This window comes from Monopterus albus, unplaced genomic scaffold (assembly GCF_001952655.1).
Source record: "Monopterus albus unplaced genomic scaffold, M_albus_1.0 scaffold49.1, whole genome shotgun sequence".
NCBI classification, from domain to species: Eukaryota; Metazoa; Chordata; class Actinopteri; order Synbranchiformes; family Synbranchidae; genus Monopterus; species Monopterus albus.
The window spans coordinates 1570687-1592809 of record NW_018127929.1 but is presented as its reverse complement, the minus strand read 5'-3'; the positions used below and the strand labels follow the sequence as shown (position 1 = coordinate 1592809).

Below are 22123 nucleotides of genomic sequence, written 5' to 3'. Positions count from 1 at the left end.
AAATATAGCTAAATTGCGACTTCTGAACAGCAGACATATATTAAAATAATGTTTTTTTATGTAATCTTGGGCAAATATAAATGTGATTTATTGGTTATCAAGTCACTGGATATTTCTTAATTACACATTTAATTTCCTTCATGTAATTATTTGCCTGAGGAAAAAAAAAATAAAACTGAAACTAATTTCATGAAGAATCTTCATTTTCAGCCTGCAGACTCTTTTCAAGTTTTTTCTCTGTTAGTTATTCTCACCCGCAAAACATAAGCACGTTGCTAGAACTGGGGTCATCTTCAAGGGGCACGAGCTGCTGGAGACACAGCTGTTCACAGCCTCCATTGAAACCATCCGTGCAGTCAATGCCCCTGGAGTAGTCATAGCAACCTGAGCCATCCTTCATTGGCCTCAGACCCTCAGGACACTGCAAGAAAAGAGAGACAGGGAAAGAATGAGAGGTGGTGGGAGGGAGAAGCAGAAAGAAGGAGAAGAAGAAGGGATAGATTAGGGAGAGAGTAAGGCAGAGAGGTCAGCATGCACATTTTAATCAGGATCTGGCAAAGACAGAGGTAAAAGATGAGAGAGGAGAAGTGTAATTTTGAGAAAGAAGGGAGGTTTTCAAGAAATGAAGAATCAAAGATGCCAATCATCTTATTTGATGGAACAAAGAAAAGCTGGTTATCTTTAAGTGATAAAAAATGAAACACTGCCAAATGGTAGCTTAGAATCATCACGACATTTCATCCCACTGCTTGACCAGAATGATATTTTAAGTTGACACAAGCCTGTGCTCTTTTTGTTTTATGTCAAAAAACCCCACATGTTATGCTCTCCACACTGACAGGTGGAAAAGAGTGGCAGGGCAGGGGGCTCTGTGTTTACCAGTGGAGACATGGATGTCTATTACCCAAGCCAACAAACTGTGTAAACAATGAAGAGGATAAAGAAAATGAAAAGTGTTAGATATTCTAGAGCTAGGGGCTTTGAGGAGTAGAAATGATCTCAGTTTCATACATACAGCACACCTTCAAATGACACTGAGGGCATCGAGACTTATCAGCACTGGTGATGGTCAGTGGTGATGTACTAAGAAGCGGGGTTGCTTAAAATAATACCAATCATATTCACCTTATTGTACACACCCTGGAAAAAAATCTGAATGGGAACAGTGGGTCCAAAATTGAAACCTCAGATTGGCTCATTTACAGCACAGCATTTAATTTATGAAGTGTTTAATTATATTTTCTGCTGCATAAGAAATGCTAATTAAGCATAAATGCAACAACAGCCAATACATTCTATAACAAAGCTGGCCATTTTTCTTATCATTAATAGCTTGTTGAATTAATAGCCTATTGTTCGTGACTTGGGTTGTATTATCCATCCCGGATGTAAACAAAAGACAGTTACACACACAAAACAAAGATGTGAACTGATGAACAAACATGATGAACTTCTCTGCTGGTTCAGCTGAAAAGCAAAATGCTGATGTAAATAGTACTGAGACCTAATTGTCACATAAAAAATGAGAGAATAAATTCTTTCTGTGGAACTTATTTTATATAATGATAATATTTAATTAAAAGTCTTATAAGCAATTAGAATAGAATGTTGGGACTTAGAATTTTAACCATGAATGTGTTTTAAATATATATCTTTGATATATTCCTTTAGTAAGTGAAGCTCTTTCTTTGTCACTTTATCTAAGATACTTTCTGTAATTGCTACTTGACAGTGTTTTCATGGTGTAAAAGAAAAAAGACAGACACGTCCAACCCAGCTGCCTTTAGCTCAGCATGTATCGCAGGGCTGGAGGTGCTGGCAGCTGCAAGATAAACATGTAATCTGACAAAGCATGTGGCAGAGACAGCACACACAACTCCTAAAACTATGATCATAAATCTTTTATTGACACTGACAAGAGCAATGTATTTTGCTCAGCACTTTATCTGACACATTTAGCAATTGTGATGGTGTGGTGTGGTTTATTTTCCAAACATTCCACAGGATCTCCAAATAAACAGAAGCATTTACAGTATTTGCCGATTAGCAGTCACATGTGGTAATGCATTAAACAATTTTACAGACTGTCAAAATATTTTCGGTAAAACCAGCATCAGAATTGTCACAACGTACAGGACTGTAACATGTAGGACTAATAAAAGATTCTGTTGCCCTCCAAGTGAAAACATTGCTCTGCGGTGTTAATGCCGAATACACCAGTTTACCACCATCAAACTACAGGCCTGAATGCAAAAGAAGTAATGTGTTTAACTGTTGATGGTGCAGTAGTGTCTTCACCAAAGCAAAAAAGGAAAGAAAATGTCATGCCACAATCAGAAAACTAGCTTTTTGTTTCCCACTTAGCAAGCATTGCTGTGACTGCCATGGTATATACTAAATCCTAATGAGTCACATATTAAATGCTAGAAAACAGCACTTATTTACCAGAATGGTAGATAAAAAAGGATGTATATATACAGTAATTGATACTATGAATAGTTTATAGTCACCATGAAAACCTGATCATGTTTGAATATTTGATGGATTGGGCCTGCTGGGTGCAAAATCCAACAGTCAATTTACAGTCTCAGACATCAGCCACATGCTGAAAATGTGTTGTTTATAACAACCAACAAATCACTTTTCTCAGAGCTGCAAGCAGTGATGTCATTTCTTTTTTGTTAGTACTGATATGCTGTAACTACTCTGTTGGTTTAAAAAGAAGAGTGCAAGAGACTCTGAGATTATTTCACACTTTACAGAGCACTGTTCACTGCATTCACTGATGGCCACTCTGACTCATCTGTGAGTTCTCACGTCCTGTTTGTTTGTGTAGGAGTCACTGTGGGTGTATGAGGCATGGTGACATACAGTACTCCTGCTTAAAATACAAACAGCTGTTACCATTTACATTTTAGTTGTGTGAACAAATGATTAAGGAAACACATTGAGGATGTACAGTATAGAAGATGTACTTCCCTTGCTGTCATAATTTGTCTTCTCATAATGTGAAGATCATGATATCAAATTAAGATCTCTATCTCATAAAATTTAATCAACTCAGTTTTCACACAAATCATGTAACAATGAAATTAGGTTACACTGTCTTTGCTGTAGACATTCCCAAATTTACCAAATGGGTTGATGGAGAGCATATTTAATCTCCTAGAAGAATCACAGCCAAGCCTAAAAAAACAAACAAAAAAACAAATTTACGCATCGTTCACACACAACTTCTGAACAAAGTCCCATATGTCTGACATTCAAAGGAAAAGCTCTCCAGTCTCAGATCCACTAATTGTGTTCTCATAAATGCAATGCTAACTTCTTCACCAGCACAAGATTGGAGCCATTCATCACACTGAGGCTAAGCCATGGGAATAGCTGTCTGTAATTCAGGATTGTCATGCAGCACTCTGCAGCTGAATGAAAGGACTTAAGGTTAGCCATTAGTGCGGCCTGCTACCTACAGTACTTGCTCTTTCTGCTCGAACAAATCTCTAAAGACACAAGAGCCGGGGAGTGGGAGGATTTACATTTCAGATAAATGAATTTCAGTCAGTTATTCTGTAGTGATGCTGCACTGGGAGCAGAATGAGAACAGGCCAAAAGATTAGCTCCACTTATTCAAGAAACACAGAAACAACTTTATTGATTGATCTTATTGCTATAATTAGCTTGGCAGCTGATCAGTCATTGAAAAGAAAATCCATCAGAATCGGGCAATTATGCATTTATTATGTAATACATTTAATGTTTAAAATGCAGCAAAACACACAAGTGTGGTGTTTTTGTGTGCTTACAACTCAGCACGTTAACTCATATATAATTAATATCTTAAATTACTAACTTAAACATGATAGAGTGGGTGTTTACATTGTATTTTTTTCCTCTATTTTACACCTGCATATCTGCTTTATCCCAGAGTGTAGGCATATAAAGCAACATAAAACACTAAGGGCTGACTATGTATATGATCCCTGGGGGATAGTACAAATGAGAATTTTATGACACCATTAAAGGCCAGAGTGATGGTATTTTACTCTTGAGAATACTTTTGGGATTAAAAGTACAGGGTAAGCAAGTTCAAACAAATGAAATAAAAATGAACAAGTAAGTATGCATGAAATATTACTGCACATATGTATATCTCCCAACACATACTGCACATAGATCACCCCTGCAAATGAAAGTTCACATTCTGAATGGATGCTATTCATTTTCCTAATCACCCATTAGTGCCCTCGGCTTTAATCATGAACTAAGCATCAGAGCTCAGTCTCATAATGATCTTGTCAAAATTAAAATGCTGGATGTTCATTCTTAGTGGCCATCACATATATCAGTGAAAGAAGAGATAGCAAGGAAAGTGTAAACAGTGAGCGCCCACAAATTAACATCGAAATTACAATCGAATATGGCTAGGGAAATGCTGCCAACAGAGAAGACCTGGGAAGTACAACTAATAAGGAGATCAAATTTTCTAAAGTAAATCTGTGCTGAGACTTCCACTAAACACACTAAGCACTACATAGGAGGATATTTACTAAACCTGCTATACATTACCATCAGGTGCACAGCATATTGCGGGACCGCGATTTTTTAAATTTAGCAGCATATTTATCAACAGTGATGATGTAAATGAGCACAGATGCAGATGTGCTAACCTGAATACACCTCAAATTACGATCTGCTGCCTGTTGGCTATTGTGCACATGTGGACCCTCAGTGCTTGAACTTTAATATGATTGAAGAAATCAACTAACATAATTCGGAACAGCAGTCAAATAGTCTTCTGCCAGTCAGATCATCTTTTATTTTGTTCAGTATCTGAAGCTTGGTTTGATCTGAAAGCCTATAAAAGTCCCTCACCTTTTCCTCTGGTGAGCCATGCGATTTACAAACACTCTCTCCCTCCTCAATCGTGTTCTTAACTCTCAGATGGACAACAGCTGCCACTCTGACAGCAGTGGCTCAGATTTTACACCTGCTTTCTCCTGATGTTAAATTTTACAACCATGTCGCAACCATGGTAAATCAGGCGGTGAGGGTATCTGCATAAATGTCTATTCTGTCCTCCCTTATTTTTGCATCCCTGAACAGGAACTACATTTTGTTTGAGACCAAATCCGTATATTCCAGTGGTGCTGCATTTCTTGTTTTCCTCCAGTACAAAAGCCCACTGTGACTCCATAGTAAATATGAACACAGGCTATTTTAATGTTTAGTGCCAAAAATAACCCTAGTAAATATCCCTCATAAAGTCTTCAAAACAGCACAGCTCTAAATCACAGAAGGGGAAATGAAGTACTGTAAAAATCACATTTTGAGAGTCTAATCTGGTTTAGAGGTACAGTAGCAAAGTGGCATGCCCTGCAACTCCACTGCTGCTCAGATTGACTAAATTAGCCACAACAGTTGTCTTACTGCAAAAGCAAAAACTTGCCGGGGTGAAAAACAGTATCAAGTGAGAGACAGGATATTAATGTGCATTATACTTCATACTTCAAAAAAACAAACTGTTGTCTCTTGGCTGCTGATGGAGTTGCCTAAGGCCAAAAAAACTTTATATTTAAGATTTTTTTCTTGTTTTCTATCCCATTGTTAATTATTTTTGTAGGAAAATGCTGTACATACGCACACAGGCAATATATTTGGATGAATACACATACAGTAAAACTGCTTTATTTCACACACTAACAGGATGATTTCACCGTGTGCACTCATCTTCACGTGTGAACATTGAAAATCTGCATGTAAGTGCATAATCACAATATGTCCATTCTACCACTTAGACCCTGCTGTTCAAGGGCATAAGACCTGCATCTCCACCAGACTCTGCTGCTCTCAGCTCAGCTTGATAACCCAAGGTATTTTAGAGCTGCTGTTATTTGCTTCTTTTAATGATGAAGACAAAAGTGATGGTCAGATAATGATCACTTATGTTTATGTCAGAAAAAGAGATATGGAAAAAATACAAACACTATTTATTAGGCACATCTTTACTATAAGTTCAGCAGTGTGGTCAAAGTTAACACCTTAATATATGGATTACAAGTCTATATTTTCTCTTGATTGTCTGAAATAAGCCTCTGAGGCACAGGTATTTAGAGAGGCAGACATGCAAATGTACCTCCTTTCATCTCTTAAAAAAAAAGCAGTAGTATTAAACAAATTACCGTAATAGGTGAGCAGCAAATATTTTCTGCTTTTCTTGATATCTCAATCTTGCCACAAATAATAAAATACATTATCTGTATTTTACATCACCTAAGCGTAGTAAATTATTAAAAGGGAAAAGAGATTGATTGTTCTCTGGGTACAAAGCCTTCATGATTTAACAGCACTTTATAAATCCATTCAGTGTTTGCTTTGGTTTGGAAGTGAGACAGACTGAATTGTCTGAGATTGATTCCAAATCCAAAACTTATCTTGTCTAATAACACAGAAGATATTGGGCCCATCATGGGTGAGAGTCCTACTTAAATTTGTAGATGATACAATTATGGCATAAAACAAAAGCACTGCTTCAGTTGTTCACTGATGTTGCTCATATTATTTTTACCACTCAAATGCCTTGGATAATATACACAGCTGTGTACACAAGAATTAGATTATATAATATACTAAAGCTATATGTGGAATGTTTTAATTTCACTGTAATATTTGCTAGGTATGGATGTGAGTGTGAATGGTGTCAGCCCTATGATAGAGTGTCCTGTCCACGTGTACAGCACATCTCACACAGTCTCAGATGGGACTGCTTCCAGCTCCCCATTGACCCTCTACAGGATAAAAGTTATAGCCAATGGTTGGATGGACAAATATTTGCAAATATTTCCCTCTTAAGGCTCATCTGAACTGTTTTCCTTTGTGCACAGAGCTTAATTCCCACCACTGGCTCCACCAGTGGATGGAATGCTAAATAACACTCGATCTGGTGTTTAACCAATAGTGTTGAAGTGAAAGGAGGAAAGAATTATTACAATGTATTTGCTTTAAAGAATAAAGCACTGAAATTCCAAAGTAATGACAAACTAAGCTGTGCTGTGCAGCAGAGCAGCAGGACTCTTTATGCAAACCAGAGGCAACCAAGCGGTAATCTGGCTCCACACTGACAACTCATCATTTAATTCCTGACTTTTGGAGTGTGCCACACATTTTAATAAACTCTGTATTCTGGGAGTGCCTTAAAATGAGATTGGAAACAACAATATCTGTCTTCTCTAAACTATAGGAGTTTGACGGGCCAAAATTAAAGTTTTGGACAGGGCTTGAATTTGACAAATACATCTTTGCCAACACTGCCTCCAAAAAACTTTACGTAAATGTCCCAAAAGGGATATAAACTGATGAAAGATATGGCACTAATATCCTACCATCTGCTCAGCTTCTGTATCCGTCCATTAGGAAGTCAGAATCAAAAAGAAAGAAAAATGTTTCCACATGAAAAGTTAATACAACATAAACCCTACTTTTAAGCTGAGACATTTATGAATTACTGAGAATTAAAAATTTTCTGTAGTGGGATAATGTAATCCTGAGTGATATGAAGTTTTGTCTCCTTGAGTCTCCTTTTAGGCTATTTAAGATGCAAATCATGTCACCAGAATGTCTGAGGATTCCTATTCCACAGACCAGAGTTATATTGTACATTAGCTATGTAGGCTTTGCAAATAAAGGGGTAAAAGGTGCTAGCACAAAAACATCACCCCTCTAAAATCGCTAACTTGCGCAAAGAACAGCTGTTGTTCTAAGCTGACCTTAGTGAGCACAAATAAACCACCTGTCCTATTCCTCACTGGATCTGAAGCTGCAGAACAGGAATACAGGCACAACTGGAGCAATCGGTGTGTCTAAACTTCAGCACTAGTACTCACTAGAATTTAACTCATTGCAAATGCATTTCAACTGTCTTAAGAGCAGCAGACAGCCTTGAGGGACTGACTCTGATAATGGATTTTAAGACCTCCGTGTGGCATGTCACTGTTCTGTGTTATCACCCACTCTGACAAGGATGGTTAAAATAACACCAACCTAAAAGAGATAGACAAGACAGCAATACCACAGTGTCTGTGATTGTCTGAGTTAATCTTTGAAGACTAGCTCTGTCAGTCTTTTTGTCTGTGTATTAATCAGCCACTCAGAGAGGCATGAGCCTGTTCCGAATCATTTTAGATTAAAATTTCATACAACACTTATATTTTATGAAAGTGTGTGAATTTAAGCTAAAATCTCCAAGTGAGGTCGCTTTTCTTTTCTTTATTATAAGTGCTCATTCCTGACAATTCTTTGATATGGTTTTGTAGAGAAATAAAACAGTGTAATGTCTGTGTCTGTGGTATCTATTAATAAAATATGCCATGATATATCAGGGGTTGATGTGGGACCGAATTTGACAAACAATCCAAAGGCTTATTAGCATGCACTCATTCATAATTAATATGCACCCTCTCCATTGTCCAGTACTTTCCACCTCTGGGCCTAATAAGCATTCATCTGGTGCACACTGTAGGTTAAGTGGGAGGAACTGCCTATACAGTCCCATCCCCAGTCCTGTATAGGATGCAAATTCGACTGTGCAAATGCATAAAACATCACTGGGACTTCTGTTATAGATGTCACTGTAAATTATTTAAAATATATGAACACATCTCACACTATTCAAACTATATACAGAACATGACTTAATTTGTGTTTCAGTAATACATGTGAATGTTTTTTAGCTAATAAATGCAAACACACTGAAATGGGTTAGATTAGGTGCATTTGTAAGATAAAACAAAAAGTAGGTGGGAGCACATAATGAATAACCATAACTAAAATACTGCATCATTTATGATTAAATCTATGAATATATAACAGTATATACTTTCCTGAAATGGGTGACAAATTGAAATAATGGCACTTATCAAAATACTTCTTTACTGGGAGGACTCGAGCTTTGCAGCCATTAAAATGTTACAGAACAGCCATAAATCTAATAGTGCAACTCAGGAACGAGTGACACACTGAACCATCAACTGTTCATGCATGTTTTAAATACATTATCCACATTGCAGGCACTCAGGTGGAAGAACACCAGAACACCAAACAAGTGTGAAAAGATATAAAATTTTTATCACATTATCGGTAACAGATTATACTATCAACATATTTAGGGAAAAAAGCAGCTACAGCAAAATGTAGAGAAAAAAAATGTTCATACAACAAACAGCCACAAGCTTCAGGGGTGGAAACTGTCTTGGTTCTGATAAATGATGAGGAATATGACTCAGGTTTATTTATAATAAAAGAAAAGTCACCATGGCAACACAGTGGGAAGTAAATTGTGGATAATGACTTTCTAAAGAACATACTGGATCTGTACAGGGAAAAGTGATTAGAAATGTCTTGTTGAAAACATTAAACACTATGTAATGTATGTATGCATTTGTATGTATGTATTTTGCTTATTCTACAAGGGCCCCGCATAAGTCTGTCAGCTGTGGCTTACATTACTGTTTAACAGTAGTGTCACAAGATGTGTTATTCTTCATTTGTGCCAAATAAAATTACAGACAAATGTGAGATAACAGTTTCACTAAATGTAGGACGAGTTCCAGTGAGAATCAGAGTAAAAAATAAATAAAAACTGCCATGTCAGTGTTTGTTTTTGGTCAATACAAACAATGCAAAGGCCAGTCGATTTATAGCTCCGTCCAAGCTGTTAATGACTCACCAAGCCATCCTCCAGCAATTGAGTTGGCTCATCGTTTTAATTACTTTACAACCCAGGACCGCCCCATGCTGTCAAAAGCCTGGCATCAGAAGTTTCCAGTCACCCTTCTCTTGTAAATATGCCAGAAGTCAACCCTTTATTGCACTGCAGTACAATGTTAAATCAAACTAAGGTTGATCAATCACAGGCAAACAGCTCCATTATTACTATGAAGAATACAATACAGTAATAGTACTGTAGTATCCAAGAGGGGAAAAGCATATTACTACTGCCATTAGTAGCATTACTTGTTGTCACAGGAACAATTTATATTGATCCATATTATATTGATAGTAGCAGCTTGTTTACAGCAAACACACAATGGACTCATACTCATTTTGCTGTTAATATTTTTCAAGAGGCAATTTCTGTGTTTTCCCTGAATTCCAAATGGGTAAGCTTGTAGTTTCACAAGGACAGAAACAAAAACAGGGGTGAGACTTAGCTGCTTCTAGGCCCCACAGTGTCCATACATTGGTTAAAGAGCAGAACACCAAAGCATACTAGTAATGGCTGTAAACAGCACATAATACATTATGGATTGATAGGAAATATCAAAAATCCAAATTAGATGGCATGAGAGTTTAATAAGTGTCATTATCTTTGGACAGTATCAGTAAACAGAGATGATTACATAAATGAATGTTAAAATATGTTCGTACCATGTATCTTTTCACCACTTAATGTGTCTTGTAAAAATCTCTGTAATTAACTACTGAGCAGTATAAGTACTGCTAACTACTGGAATAACTGAATTCACTGTATGTTGGAACATACTGTACGGAATAACTGAATTCACTGTATGTTGGAGCATACTGTACTTTATAATAAGAATAATCACCTTTATTTGACCAAGTATGTTACACACAAGGAATTCGTTTCTGGTACAGAACTGAGGCAGCCATCTGCGGCGCCAACTCAAACCAATGGCTCTAACCATCGGGGTCAACTTGGGGATTCAGTGTCTTGCCCAAGGACACTTCAATGTGTGGACTGCAGGCACCGTGACTTGAACCTCCAACCCTCTGGTTAGGAGATGACCGCTCTACCCACTGAACCACAGTCACCCCTACTTTATATTTTATTTGTTGTTTTAGAGTGAGTTGTCTACTGTGTCAGGATTATTTTAAATTCTGATTCCTAACTTTCCAATGTCCCACAAACCTATAGAAGAAAGATTCACAGTTATGAGTAACATAAAAGGGAACATGACCTGCCTGAATGCTTGCATGTGCCCACAGCATATGTCTAGCCTGATGTAAGGACTGAATCCAGCTTTACTAGTGTGGCACAAGTCTGTTGTCACACAGAAGTAGCTTGTCAACTCCCTCTGAGCTGCTGCAAGGTATAGCTACAGCTCAACATCTGTTCAGCTGACAGCAGGTCTGGATGGGAGTGCAGCTACCAGGCCTTTTATCAGCAGGTCTGTCACTGACAAGCATATCTCTTACACAGACACAAATACAAACATACTAACACCCATACTTGCAAGAAAAATGTTATACTTCTGTGGTCATAAAGATCTTAAACCAAAATGTACATACTTAGTTTTATACTGACACAGATGAATTGAATTTATTTTTAACAATTAGGAATACTGTTCATTTACCACACGAACAGAAACTATTTAATGTCAGTATATCATCTAGAAACAAAACCAGCACATGGCATCTGACAAACACTTACCATACAGCCAGATGAGTCTAACTGTCGGTCAGACACACACTTGAAGTTCCTCTTGCAGCCACCGTTATCTTTGGAGCAGTCACGGACAGGCCCAAAGGATGCCAGTAGGTCCTCTACGGTCTCAAAATAAGTAGACATCATGGCCTCTTCCCTAAAATGGAAGGAAACAAACAAAGGTTAAAACAAGAAAATGCAGTTGCCTTTTCATGTTCTTGCAGTGTAAATAAAGACACACAGTACCGGTACAAGTAATGGCAAGTGAAAATGAATGAACGCTTGAGCAGCTGAACATAATCCCTCACCACCTGGAAAGCAGTCTCTCATAACCTTGCTTTTCCTAGTGTAATTAAGAAGCTATTGATGCACATAATGTGACAAAATTGTGGTGTTGGTGGCTTTTACCTTTCCACTTGCAATTAATGACTTGTAATTTTTGCAACTCATGTTTTTCATAAAATGTTATGAAAACCAGCTAACTGCCTAAACTATGAATAAAAAGTAAAGTAAACAAAGAGCATGAATAATAATAGAGTTGTTAGAAGAAAGATGACTGGTTTCCTCTGGGAACTTTTGTGCCATTTTGTGACTGACAACAAAAAGGCATATGCTATTAAATTCTAGCAGTATAGTTTAAAAATGCTTGTAATATCTTGTGCCTACAGACTGTATCTTCATAAAACAGCCAATTTAAAAGTTTCACCGAAGTGATGTATGCAGGGGCTCATGCTGATGGGACCTGTCTGAGTTATTTTGGTGCACTGGCATTAATTGAACATGTTTGACATGGTGTGTTGATGAAGAGCCTAGGGAATCAGCATTCTTCATCCATTAACTCTCAGGACTAATCCAAGACAAGGGCATCCAGGCCCACCTTATGCAACAACGTTGAGTAGGAAAACAAAAAAGGAAACGCATAAACAAACACATGCACACACATTCAGAGACAATCAGATCTAATGAGAAGTAAATAATAAAGTAAAATAAATATGTTTCCAATTTTGGTTAACTTTTATTTATATATTTATTTAGTTATAGGCATAAAGGATAGCACTGTAATGTTAACTTTCAGAGCTCCACAGAGGGCTAAATGGCAAATGCGCCGATAATAATAAAACTTTATTGAACTTGCATTTAATGTTAATATATACAAATTTATCAATTAATTTCTAACAATACTAAGACTACATTAGCTATGGTTTGAGCTAAATGCTGGTGTTGGCATACTGACATGTTAACATAGTTATTTAGATGTTATAACATTTATATTTGCTATTAGCACAAAACACAAAGTACAGCTGAAACTAGTGGGGAAATCATTAGTCTTAGTATTAAACTCCATAGGTGTCATCCTCTGGAGGCTATGAAACAAAATTTTATGGCAGTCCAATTAATAGCATTGCAATATTTCTAGACCAAGGTAGTGGACCAATTGACTGACATTGCCATCCCTAGACTTACTGTATGCTAATGTTGTTACTACAACAGTGTTAGGTTATTTCTTAGTTAGATAGATATGGATTAGAGATCTGTTGTATTAGAAGATGTTTAGTGCAGACAGGGTGACTAGTTTGATGTAACTATTAGCCTGCAGTAAAATTGCAGGCACGCCAAGGTTACAGGAAAAGAGCTTTTAGGGTCAACTGTAATGCTAGTCTTAATATTTGTCTTAAAGTGTAAGGTTATGTCCAATTGTTTAGATACACACCACGAAAACAACAGTCACGCACCTTGACTTTTCCTCATGTGTGGGCTAAATGATAGAGCAGCTGCAAGGCTTGCTTATCAGGTGACGTCACGGTTCGACAGCCCAGAAAGGATTAATATTGTATAGCAATGCTTGGTTCGGGGTCTTCCTGCTTCCGGGCTGCTTTGTACCTGTGATCCTCTGAATAAACCAGCACGGTTATTTTTTATAAAATCTAAAGCAGTCTCTTTCGTCTCATTGAGAGTTCCTGGTTTGAAAGAACCGGAAGAAGCTATACAGTTAAAATAGCTTATAACAGACAACAAAAATGTTAAGCAAATATTTAAAGTGTCTTTTTGGTTCAAACTGGGATTAAGTCTTGATAGAGATCCTTTGATCTGTCTATGCATATGTCTAATGCTACCATGCCACTAAAAAGTCATTATAAACAAAGGAGGAATCTGTCATTTCCAAGTAGCTGATCTTTTTTCTGGGGAATGTCAACTTGACCAATGCTCTACAACTCAGCTGCAATGTTGGTTTCAGCATGCTGTAACCGTGCCCCTACTGAGCTCTGCGTGCCTGCTGTCAGAATGAACAAAGGGGTAACCAACCCCCATGTTTTCCTTTGCAAAGAAACAAAAGCAGACTCTTGAAATGGGACCACAGGGACCACAGTGTGTTCTGAGGATGACTTGACTCTACAAACAGCAGCAAGTTCATGAAAGATGGGAAGAGAGATGTCCTGCTGAGCAAAGAGATTTTTTTGATTATTATCCCTGTCACTGCTTATGTGTGCCTTTGTCTGTGTACTTGGGTGCTTATGTGACAATGTAATTTCAAAGAAGACAGTGAAAAGAGGCCCACCAATAATATACATATTGATGTTGATGTTAATTTGATTCAAATGTCCTTAAGTAACCTCTCTTCAAAGTGGATATAAAGTCATTTATCTTGCAAAGTTTCTCCAATGAGCAAAGAGTGAACTCTTATTGACTCAGTATTCACTGTGAAATATTTTTGTGAAAAGAACTGTATATTGTGACCTTGTCATTGGCTTTAGGCAAGGATGAAATGCAAAGCATTAAAATAACGTTAATCAAAAAGGTAGGAATGCTCCATGCACAGAATTGACAAAAAGACCTTCAAAATTCATGTCTCATTACAAACAGAAATGTATTGCGGGCATACGGGCAGATAATGTTTATCTACCCTATCATTTACAAAACCAAAAAAAAAAGTATCTTTGTCTTATTCATGTCTGCCCACAAGTGATCAGCATTTGCAATGCTGTGCGAGGGATATTTTATATTAAATATTTGGCTTTCATGTCAGACTTACGGCACATCAGCCCATAATTGGCACATCTGTATAATGGTGCAGAATTATGGCATGGGGCCTGTCCCCGTTCCAGAACTGTTGGTGACGCATCTGTGCTGACACAAACTCACTCAGTGTCAAACATTCTAAAAAGAAAAAAATAAATAACCTAGACAAGAAAATGAGACACAAATGTGGATCCCCTTTCATTTGATTTCTGGATTCAGGCATTTGTTTTGGTTTTGTTTGTTTTTCATATTCTAATATAATTATAAGGTAGCCCTCTGCCTATTTGCACTTTGGGTTATTAATGGCCTCCTAATTAACTATGACTATGGTCCATCTGTTTTGAGTATTCATTCAAATATGGATATGAATAACATCAACTAAACAGAAAGAAAATGTGTTTCAAAATGGATTTAGTCTTCTGACCACAGAGGGTAGGTGGAATATCAACAGCGTCTGCAATGGCAATATTTTAATAATTTTACATAACAGATTCTCTATGACTAAAGATGCTTAAACATTTTAAGATAATTAAAATGTCACCTTATGTTTATAGCTGATTAAGAAACGGTCCATAATAGACATTGACGAGTGGTTATGGCAGACCCATTATGCATTAGTAGTATTGATGCCACCCAGTAATTCCCAGTTCTCAAAATCAATGCCCTAATGCAACCCTAAAAATATACTTTTTACTGGCAATATGTCACAACTTATTGTTTTACTGGTTACATGAGCTGCTCTGATGTATGATTTTGGGAAATTGATGCCTTTATTAAGGCCAAATAAACAGCATTTATAAGCAGGGTGGGACCTTAGGTTCTGGCCAATCAACCACACTCAGTGGAGGGTACCTAACAGTGTTTAATTATATTTATTCATCTTTATTTGGGTTAGCATTTAAAGGATAACCACAGGATAAAGTATGTAGAAAAAATGAGAGCAACTGGGGTAAACTCTTTGAGACTGCAGCTTAGATTTATGACCCATGGGCCTTAGACTTGGGTAAATTGATGTCACTTTCCCACACTCGAGTGCAAACTGGCTGATTCAGAGATCACAGACTAATGACGCCTCAAAGCCAACATCATGCGACTATAATAGAAATGACCCCCAAAGATAAGTCTCAAGATCCCAGCTGCACCTTGATGAGCATGAAGAACAGGATAAGAGACAGAGTGCATTCCTGTCCAAGTCTGATCTGCACATTCAACGTGCTTCACATAATGCTAAATAGGGAAACAAACCTCCCTAACATACTGGAACTACATGGATCACAGCAGGCTCTTTTGGTATCTACAGAAAATCCTTCAGCATTACTAAAGGAACACCACCTTAAAAAGTGTGCAGACTCAAGAAAAGAAAATATCAGTGACCACTTGATAGTTTGTTTGGGGAAACAATCTGGTCCACTGTTCCAGAGCCAAAGACCCTGCGAGTCAAAAGACAGAGGTCAGTGCAATGCCAACTGTGCAAAGGCAAGAGACGGAGCGGATTTAGTCACTGTGGATATCCCTCTTTAGGGAAAGTGCCTGATTTGATGCGTGAAGTTCAGAGGTACCAACAAAATGCAGTTGGGCTCACCTCTATGCACATCTTTGACTCTGGAACCAAACTCCTTGATAGATGTTGGACTCTCTCTTACTCGGGAATTGTCCATGGCGAGACGTGCCAGGCGGTTGTGGGACTACTGACAAATCACCGGCTGGCTGCTGCACAGTTGGACTTTCTCCCGGTGGATGAGAGGGTCATCATCATGTGGCTGCATAATGCAGAGAGAAAAACTATTACTGTTGTTTGCGTATAATCGCTTGTTTTTTGTTGCTTGGCAACAATGGCTGGTAAGCTGTCACGTATCGTGAATCTCACAGCTACAAAAAAACTATGCGCCTAAAATTGATACAGGAGAGCTGAACACAAGACTGTTGTGAAGTGATGAGTCATAGATAATCAGAGCACTATTACCGTCTAGGTCCATTATTGTCTTGGGCTGATATCTCAGTACATATTTTCCTGACTTTTTTTTTTTTTTTTATAAAAATCTGTAGTATTTGCAAGGATAATAGAGTGCACTCTGCATTATCATGTAGGGCGGGATATTCATAAGCAGCTAAACTGTGGGATGCACTCTCCACACTCCACAATAAGCTGTAAGCATCAGTCAACATGAATACTGAAAGGTGGTTTGATTGTTCGACCGTTGGCAAACAATATAGGTACATACAGTTTAATGGTAACTATAAAGCACGGTTAACACAATCAACGCGTGCTGCTAAATAGATGGTGCATATATGTGCATAAAGGATAATTCAAGTAGCTCAAGTAGAAATGTTGTTTCCTTTTACTTGATTGCACATTCTGCAGTTTTAAACCCACCATGAAAAGGTTAGGTTAGAAGCTATAGGTTTATGTGCCTGACCTAAATAATGTGTATCTAGGTGGAAGTTAAATTTGTATGATGTTTGCTTCATTATCTGATGTTTCTGGTTCAGGGGTGTTTGAGACTGAAAAGTCAGTACTGATGTAGGTCTGCTGTCTGGAAAGGGCAAGGAAGCAGTTTTAAATTCAGACTGCAATTGAAACATTTTGTGTGTGTATGTGTGTGTGTGTGTGTGTGTGTGTGTGTGTGTGTGTGTGTGCGCTTGCTTTTTAGACCCCAAACTTCCCTCTCTAGCAACTGCATCTGGGTCATGTCCTTGCTTGGCACCATCACAAAGGTGTATTGTACTGTATCCACTGGAAAAAAAGTAAATTTTATGTCTCATGCTCTCATGTCTTATTCTTTATCTGGCAACTCAATTTTTCTGAATTAGACAGGCAACACATGGCATTCTGTGCATGAGTTCTTTCTGCCAGACACTCAAAGCGTTGACAAATGACTCCTTAATTCAGAGGAAAACAGAGGGTGGGGAAGGTGAAGCAGACAAAAATAATGGGTTGCCTTAGTTGTGAGGTGCATGCTAAATGAGTCTCCTTCTGGATAGGTGGAATAGTGAGCCAAAGATGAAAAACAATCAATTCCAAGATGTCTGTTGCAAAGACAGTCCAGAGGGAGAAAAATGGGGAAACAAATGCTGGAGAAAACTCTCAGTAAGGATATTGGAAAGTTTCTTAAAATGTTGTGCAACACATTAAATCATGATACCAAGAATGGAAACTGAGGAAGTTTGCTTCTCATTGTTTCATTAGCAGGAGGCAAAAATGTATCTATATACAGTATAGAAGAGCAAAACAATCCATACATCGCTCTACAGTGCTGTTTAAACTATATGTATTGTTACCAAAATCAACAACAGACTTAAATCCTGACAGTGTTTCTTTTCAGAACTGTTAGGTAATCAAGATCATCTCTTTTGGCACTGTGACGCTGTTGCTTGACCCAGAAGCACATTGGTTGCATCTAAACACTGACTAATGTACTTGTTATTAATCTCCCTCTCTACTTTTTGCTTTTCCACATGATGAATGACCAGGCAACACTGCCCAAAGTTAGAGCGCTGCTCCAGCATGATTACAGAGCCCGTTATTGGTCTGCTCTTGCACTTGATTAATGCTCTTGTTCCAGCTCCCCACAAATATGCTGACTCTCATCAAGCACTTTCATCATTGAATAGAGTGCATTTTCTTTAAGCTTGCTGTAATCGCTGAGGAAAAATCTAGTGGGTGAAAAAAGCAGGTAACCCTAAGTGATAAAATAAAGATTGATACATCAATTCTTTGGTTTGAATGTATAGTTGTAAAACATTTCCGACGGACATTTGGAGTAAGGGGAAGTGGATTTATGTTTTTAAATTTTCCCCTGGTGTCAACTTTTTGCAGTTGCACTGAATTATTGGCAATGGCACATTTTGATGATTCACTTGATCACAGTGAGTAAGATCATTAATCACCAGTGTGAGGTGTCACCGGTTAGTCAGACTTCCTTACTGATAAAAATGCCCGCCTTCGATCAGTTGGGAGTGCCAGCATCTTGGTGTACTGTGATATTAATGACATCTATTTTTGTTCAACAATAATCAATATGAACTTTTAGTCATAGAAGTCATTCTTTAAATATAACAACTTAAATATAAAAAAAATGTTTAGGAAAAGATTAAATGTATAAAGAGTTAATCAAACTCCACTCATTCTCTAATTTACAATTGTAAACACTAACAAAATCTTTTTTCAAACACTACAAAGGTTTGATCTTAAGCACTACATTAATGGCTTAGAGGCACAGCATATACAACAGCCCCTTCTTTCTCAGCACTACCAAGAACACAAAAAAGGTTTAGGCCATATTCCAATACTGGGAGTTATTGATTTGTTAACCAGAGCAAACACTGAAAGCAGGGAAACAGTTTGACATATGATATGCTTTGCATTCTGTACAGGGGTCTGCTGTTAAATGAGAACCTCAGTGTGAATGTTTACTCTGAACAAAAGATGCGGTCTAATTTACAAACATGAAGTCATTTGTGAAAGTTGCCTTTATGATGTTGAAATCACGACCTGTGAAAATGCCAAGAAACATAAATTGATTTATGCTTATTGATTAGCAAATGAAGCATGACTTCAAATGTGGAATGTACAAAATATACTAAATGTCTCAAATATTAAACAGTTCCTTTCAAACTAGTAATAATAAAACAGAGGTAAGAGCAGAATATCGCACAATCAGAAGGACAGTTTTTATTAATGAGCTTTTTCTGTTTCCTGTGGGTAAATAATTAAATGAATGAGTGAATAAATAGCCATTGGTAACCTAGTTTAGTCAAGCAGGCTGGTTGTCAAGATGACAATCCCACCAAGGTCAGAGTTAAATCAAGGATTCTTTATTATTATTCTGGGAACAAAAAAAGTAACCAAAAGAGTGGTAGTCAAGGGTGGCCTCGCCTCTACCCATCTGGGGCACTACTGCCACTCTTGGCCTAAACAAATATATTCTTAATATGGGTGTTTTGATTCAGTAGATGCAAGAAAACATAAAGAGGAGTAGAAAATATTTCTTGCTGAAAGCACCTGAAAGAAAAAAGTGGATCTATCTCACTAGCAAAATGTACATTATAATGCTTTGAACACTAAAAATGGATGCAGTTCAATTCACAGACTCAGCTGGAGAAATAAAACTAAAGCTGTATCAGGCATGGCCTAACACAACTACAGCAAACTGGCAAATGTGCATTTTGTCTGGTTAAAACAGAGATAACTTGTTTTCTTTTACTAAATACCCAGTGCCTGATAATACATTTAGATTTTTTTCCATTAAGTGTATAAAACTTATTTAAAATAATTATTTAAAAAAAAGCCCAGTCAGTGTGAGGTTGGGAGCGACTAAATATCTTCAGCTAAACACTGTGGTTGGTTAAGTTGACAGTTACCTTCACACTCATTTATCTTTTTCATATAGAACAAAATTTCATCAGGTGCTGTCAGTTAGCTGAAAGGCAGAAGTGAAACCACGGTGTACATTCTTTGAAAAGTTATGGCTATAGTGCATTTCACCGCTTCCCACATCAACCTGTCTATCATGACTGAGTGACTACATCAATGCCTGTATAAACTTTTAGGGAAAGTGCATCAGTCAGAAACTCCATGAGTCCCACGGGACTCTGTTCGACAAAAATGCTTTGGATAATGAGTTGTCTGCATTATTCATGACAATGTGACAGTTCCTCCTGTGTTACAGGTACTAATCACTAACCAAATACAGAACATTAAGTCATTACTCCAAATAAACTGGGCTTTTAGTCAGTCATACAATGTGAATTTCATGTTTTGTGTTTGCAACGATTTTATTTACTTCATGTGTGATGCAATTTGAGACTGATTAAGCCTTCAGCGGTTAAAGAACAGATGGCTTTGTTTCTATCTGCTGCAAAAGTTAACATGTAATGTTGCCATAAAATATCAGATGCAGTATATTATCTCACTCAAAATTAAAAATACTAAATAAAATACTCTAAATGAAATACACACATCGAAGTGGAATAAGCTCATTCTTAAAAGAATGCTGGTGTAATTTCAGCAGGCAACAACCACAGGCAAACTCATCAATTTCATGAATGCATGTTCCTCCGCTGATGAATACAATATCCCAAGTGGAGCACTTTGACTGCGAAATAAACAAAAGCTAAGTTCTTGCTCTCTGCTGAAGTGCTCAATTTGCACCTGCAGTTGTGATTTAAACCAAAAAGGTCTATTTATCATGCAGTTAACGGTGGCACTTGAGTGATAGTCAAGGAAAAGAAAATGCAGCAAAGAAGTAATTGCTCTGGAACAATTGCTTTACCTCCCACCTCAGCGGGTAGGCTGTAATCTTTCATGACTTGAGCTTTGAATATTCAAAATCTGGTCAGATCAACATGTGCAACATGTAGCAGAAATATGACTGGAAACTGTTGTCAGTATAAATAAAAGCACTGATCAAAACCCTATTTCAAAGTAAATGACATACCTTGGATAATTAACTGAAAAGCATGCTGTAATCCCATTTACATCAAAATAAACAGATGTGTACAATTACCTTGGGAGTTCTGTGCTCCTGAGGCAATTTCATAAAGCCTGTGAAACGTATGGATTTTTGTAGTGGTGGATAAAATTTGCAAGAATAATTTATTTGATGCATACAGACATCGCTGTGGTTCAGGCTTCCTGAATATTTGGTAAATCTTCCACGTGTTTTAATAAATTTTCATTACAGCTATCCTAGTTTCAGTGGAGTAAAACAGCACATGGCATACTGGGGTGATGAGACACTGTCCACTATTAAAGGACTATCCACACTGTGGACATCACAGGACTGGGATTGTTTGCATTATGTTAATAGCCTCAACATTGTCAGGATTCTTTCTGTTATGATAATCCTCTGCTGGGTCAGTCCAGCTGCTGACACTTTCTCTGCTCCAATCTTGCAAGAAGTACTTGCCCTTATCAGGGCATAAAAACTACATTAGCTAAGTATGAATCCAGTCAACAGGGGTCAGCTATAATCACTATAATCACCCTCTGTATGGGTACTCTCCAAGTGTACATGTCATGGTCATTTGAAAGTGTGGAGATATTTCTCCTAATAATTAGCTGTTAGAACCAGTGAAGGCAGAAATGCCTAAAATGGGGCTTAGGGATGTAGTTTCTCTCCACTGTCGCCAAGTGCTTGCTCAAGGGGGAATTGTAGGGTTTTTCCTCTATAATATTAATAATAGTAAAGTCTAGACCTTACTTTTTAAAATGTCCTGAGATTACTTTTGTTGTGATTTGGCACTATACAAATAAAACTAATTGAACTGAATTTGGAGGCAGCGTTCAGTAGGAAACACTAGGAGGTGCAAAAGACAAAAGTAAATTTAAATTTCAAAATTAATTTTATTGCCTCTTCTGGAATCACCACCTTAATGTAGTGGAGAGGTCTGTGTGTCCCAGTCATCCTTGGAGCTGTGTTATCTGGGGTATTAGCCCCAGGTAGTGTCTCCCAAGGCAAATTGGGCCCAGGGGAAGGACCAGACTGAGAGTGATTCAAAACCCTGATGAAAATGGTCACTTTGAGTTGTGCTACTTTGCCTGGATTAGGGAAAACTGGGGCACCCTGCTAGAGCCAAACCTGGGAGGGGAGCATGTCCATGATATCTTCAAGTCACACACCTTCAGAAAAATTTCTCTCACATCCCAGGGGAGCCTGGGGACAT

The 22123-nt window shown here is 37.7% G+C and overlaps 1 protein-coding gene across 1 annotated transcript in view; it reads right to left on the bottom strand.

The window, feature by feature from the left end:
* The window catches only part of astn2 (astrotactin 2), a 181759-nt gene that overhangs the window by 26254 nt on the left and 133382 nt on the right, over window positions 1-22123 (bottom strand). The window contains exons 11-12 of the mRNA XM_020600844.1: window positions 11447-11597; window positions 255-421 (exon numbers count right to left, since the gene is read on the bottom strand). Of these exons, the coding sequence (XP_020456500.1) occupies window positions 255-421; window positions 11447-11597 (318 nt within the window). The remainder of the gene's footprint in view (window positions 1-254; window positions 422-11446; window positions 11598-22123) is intronic.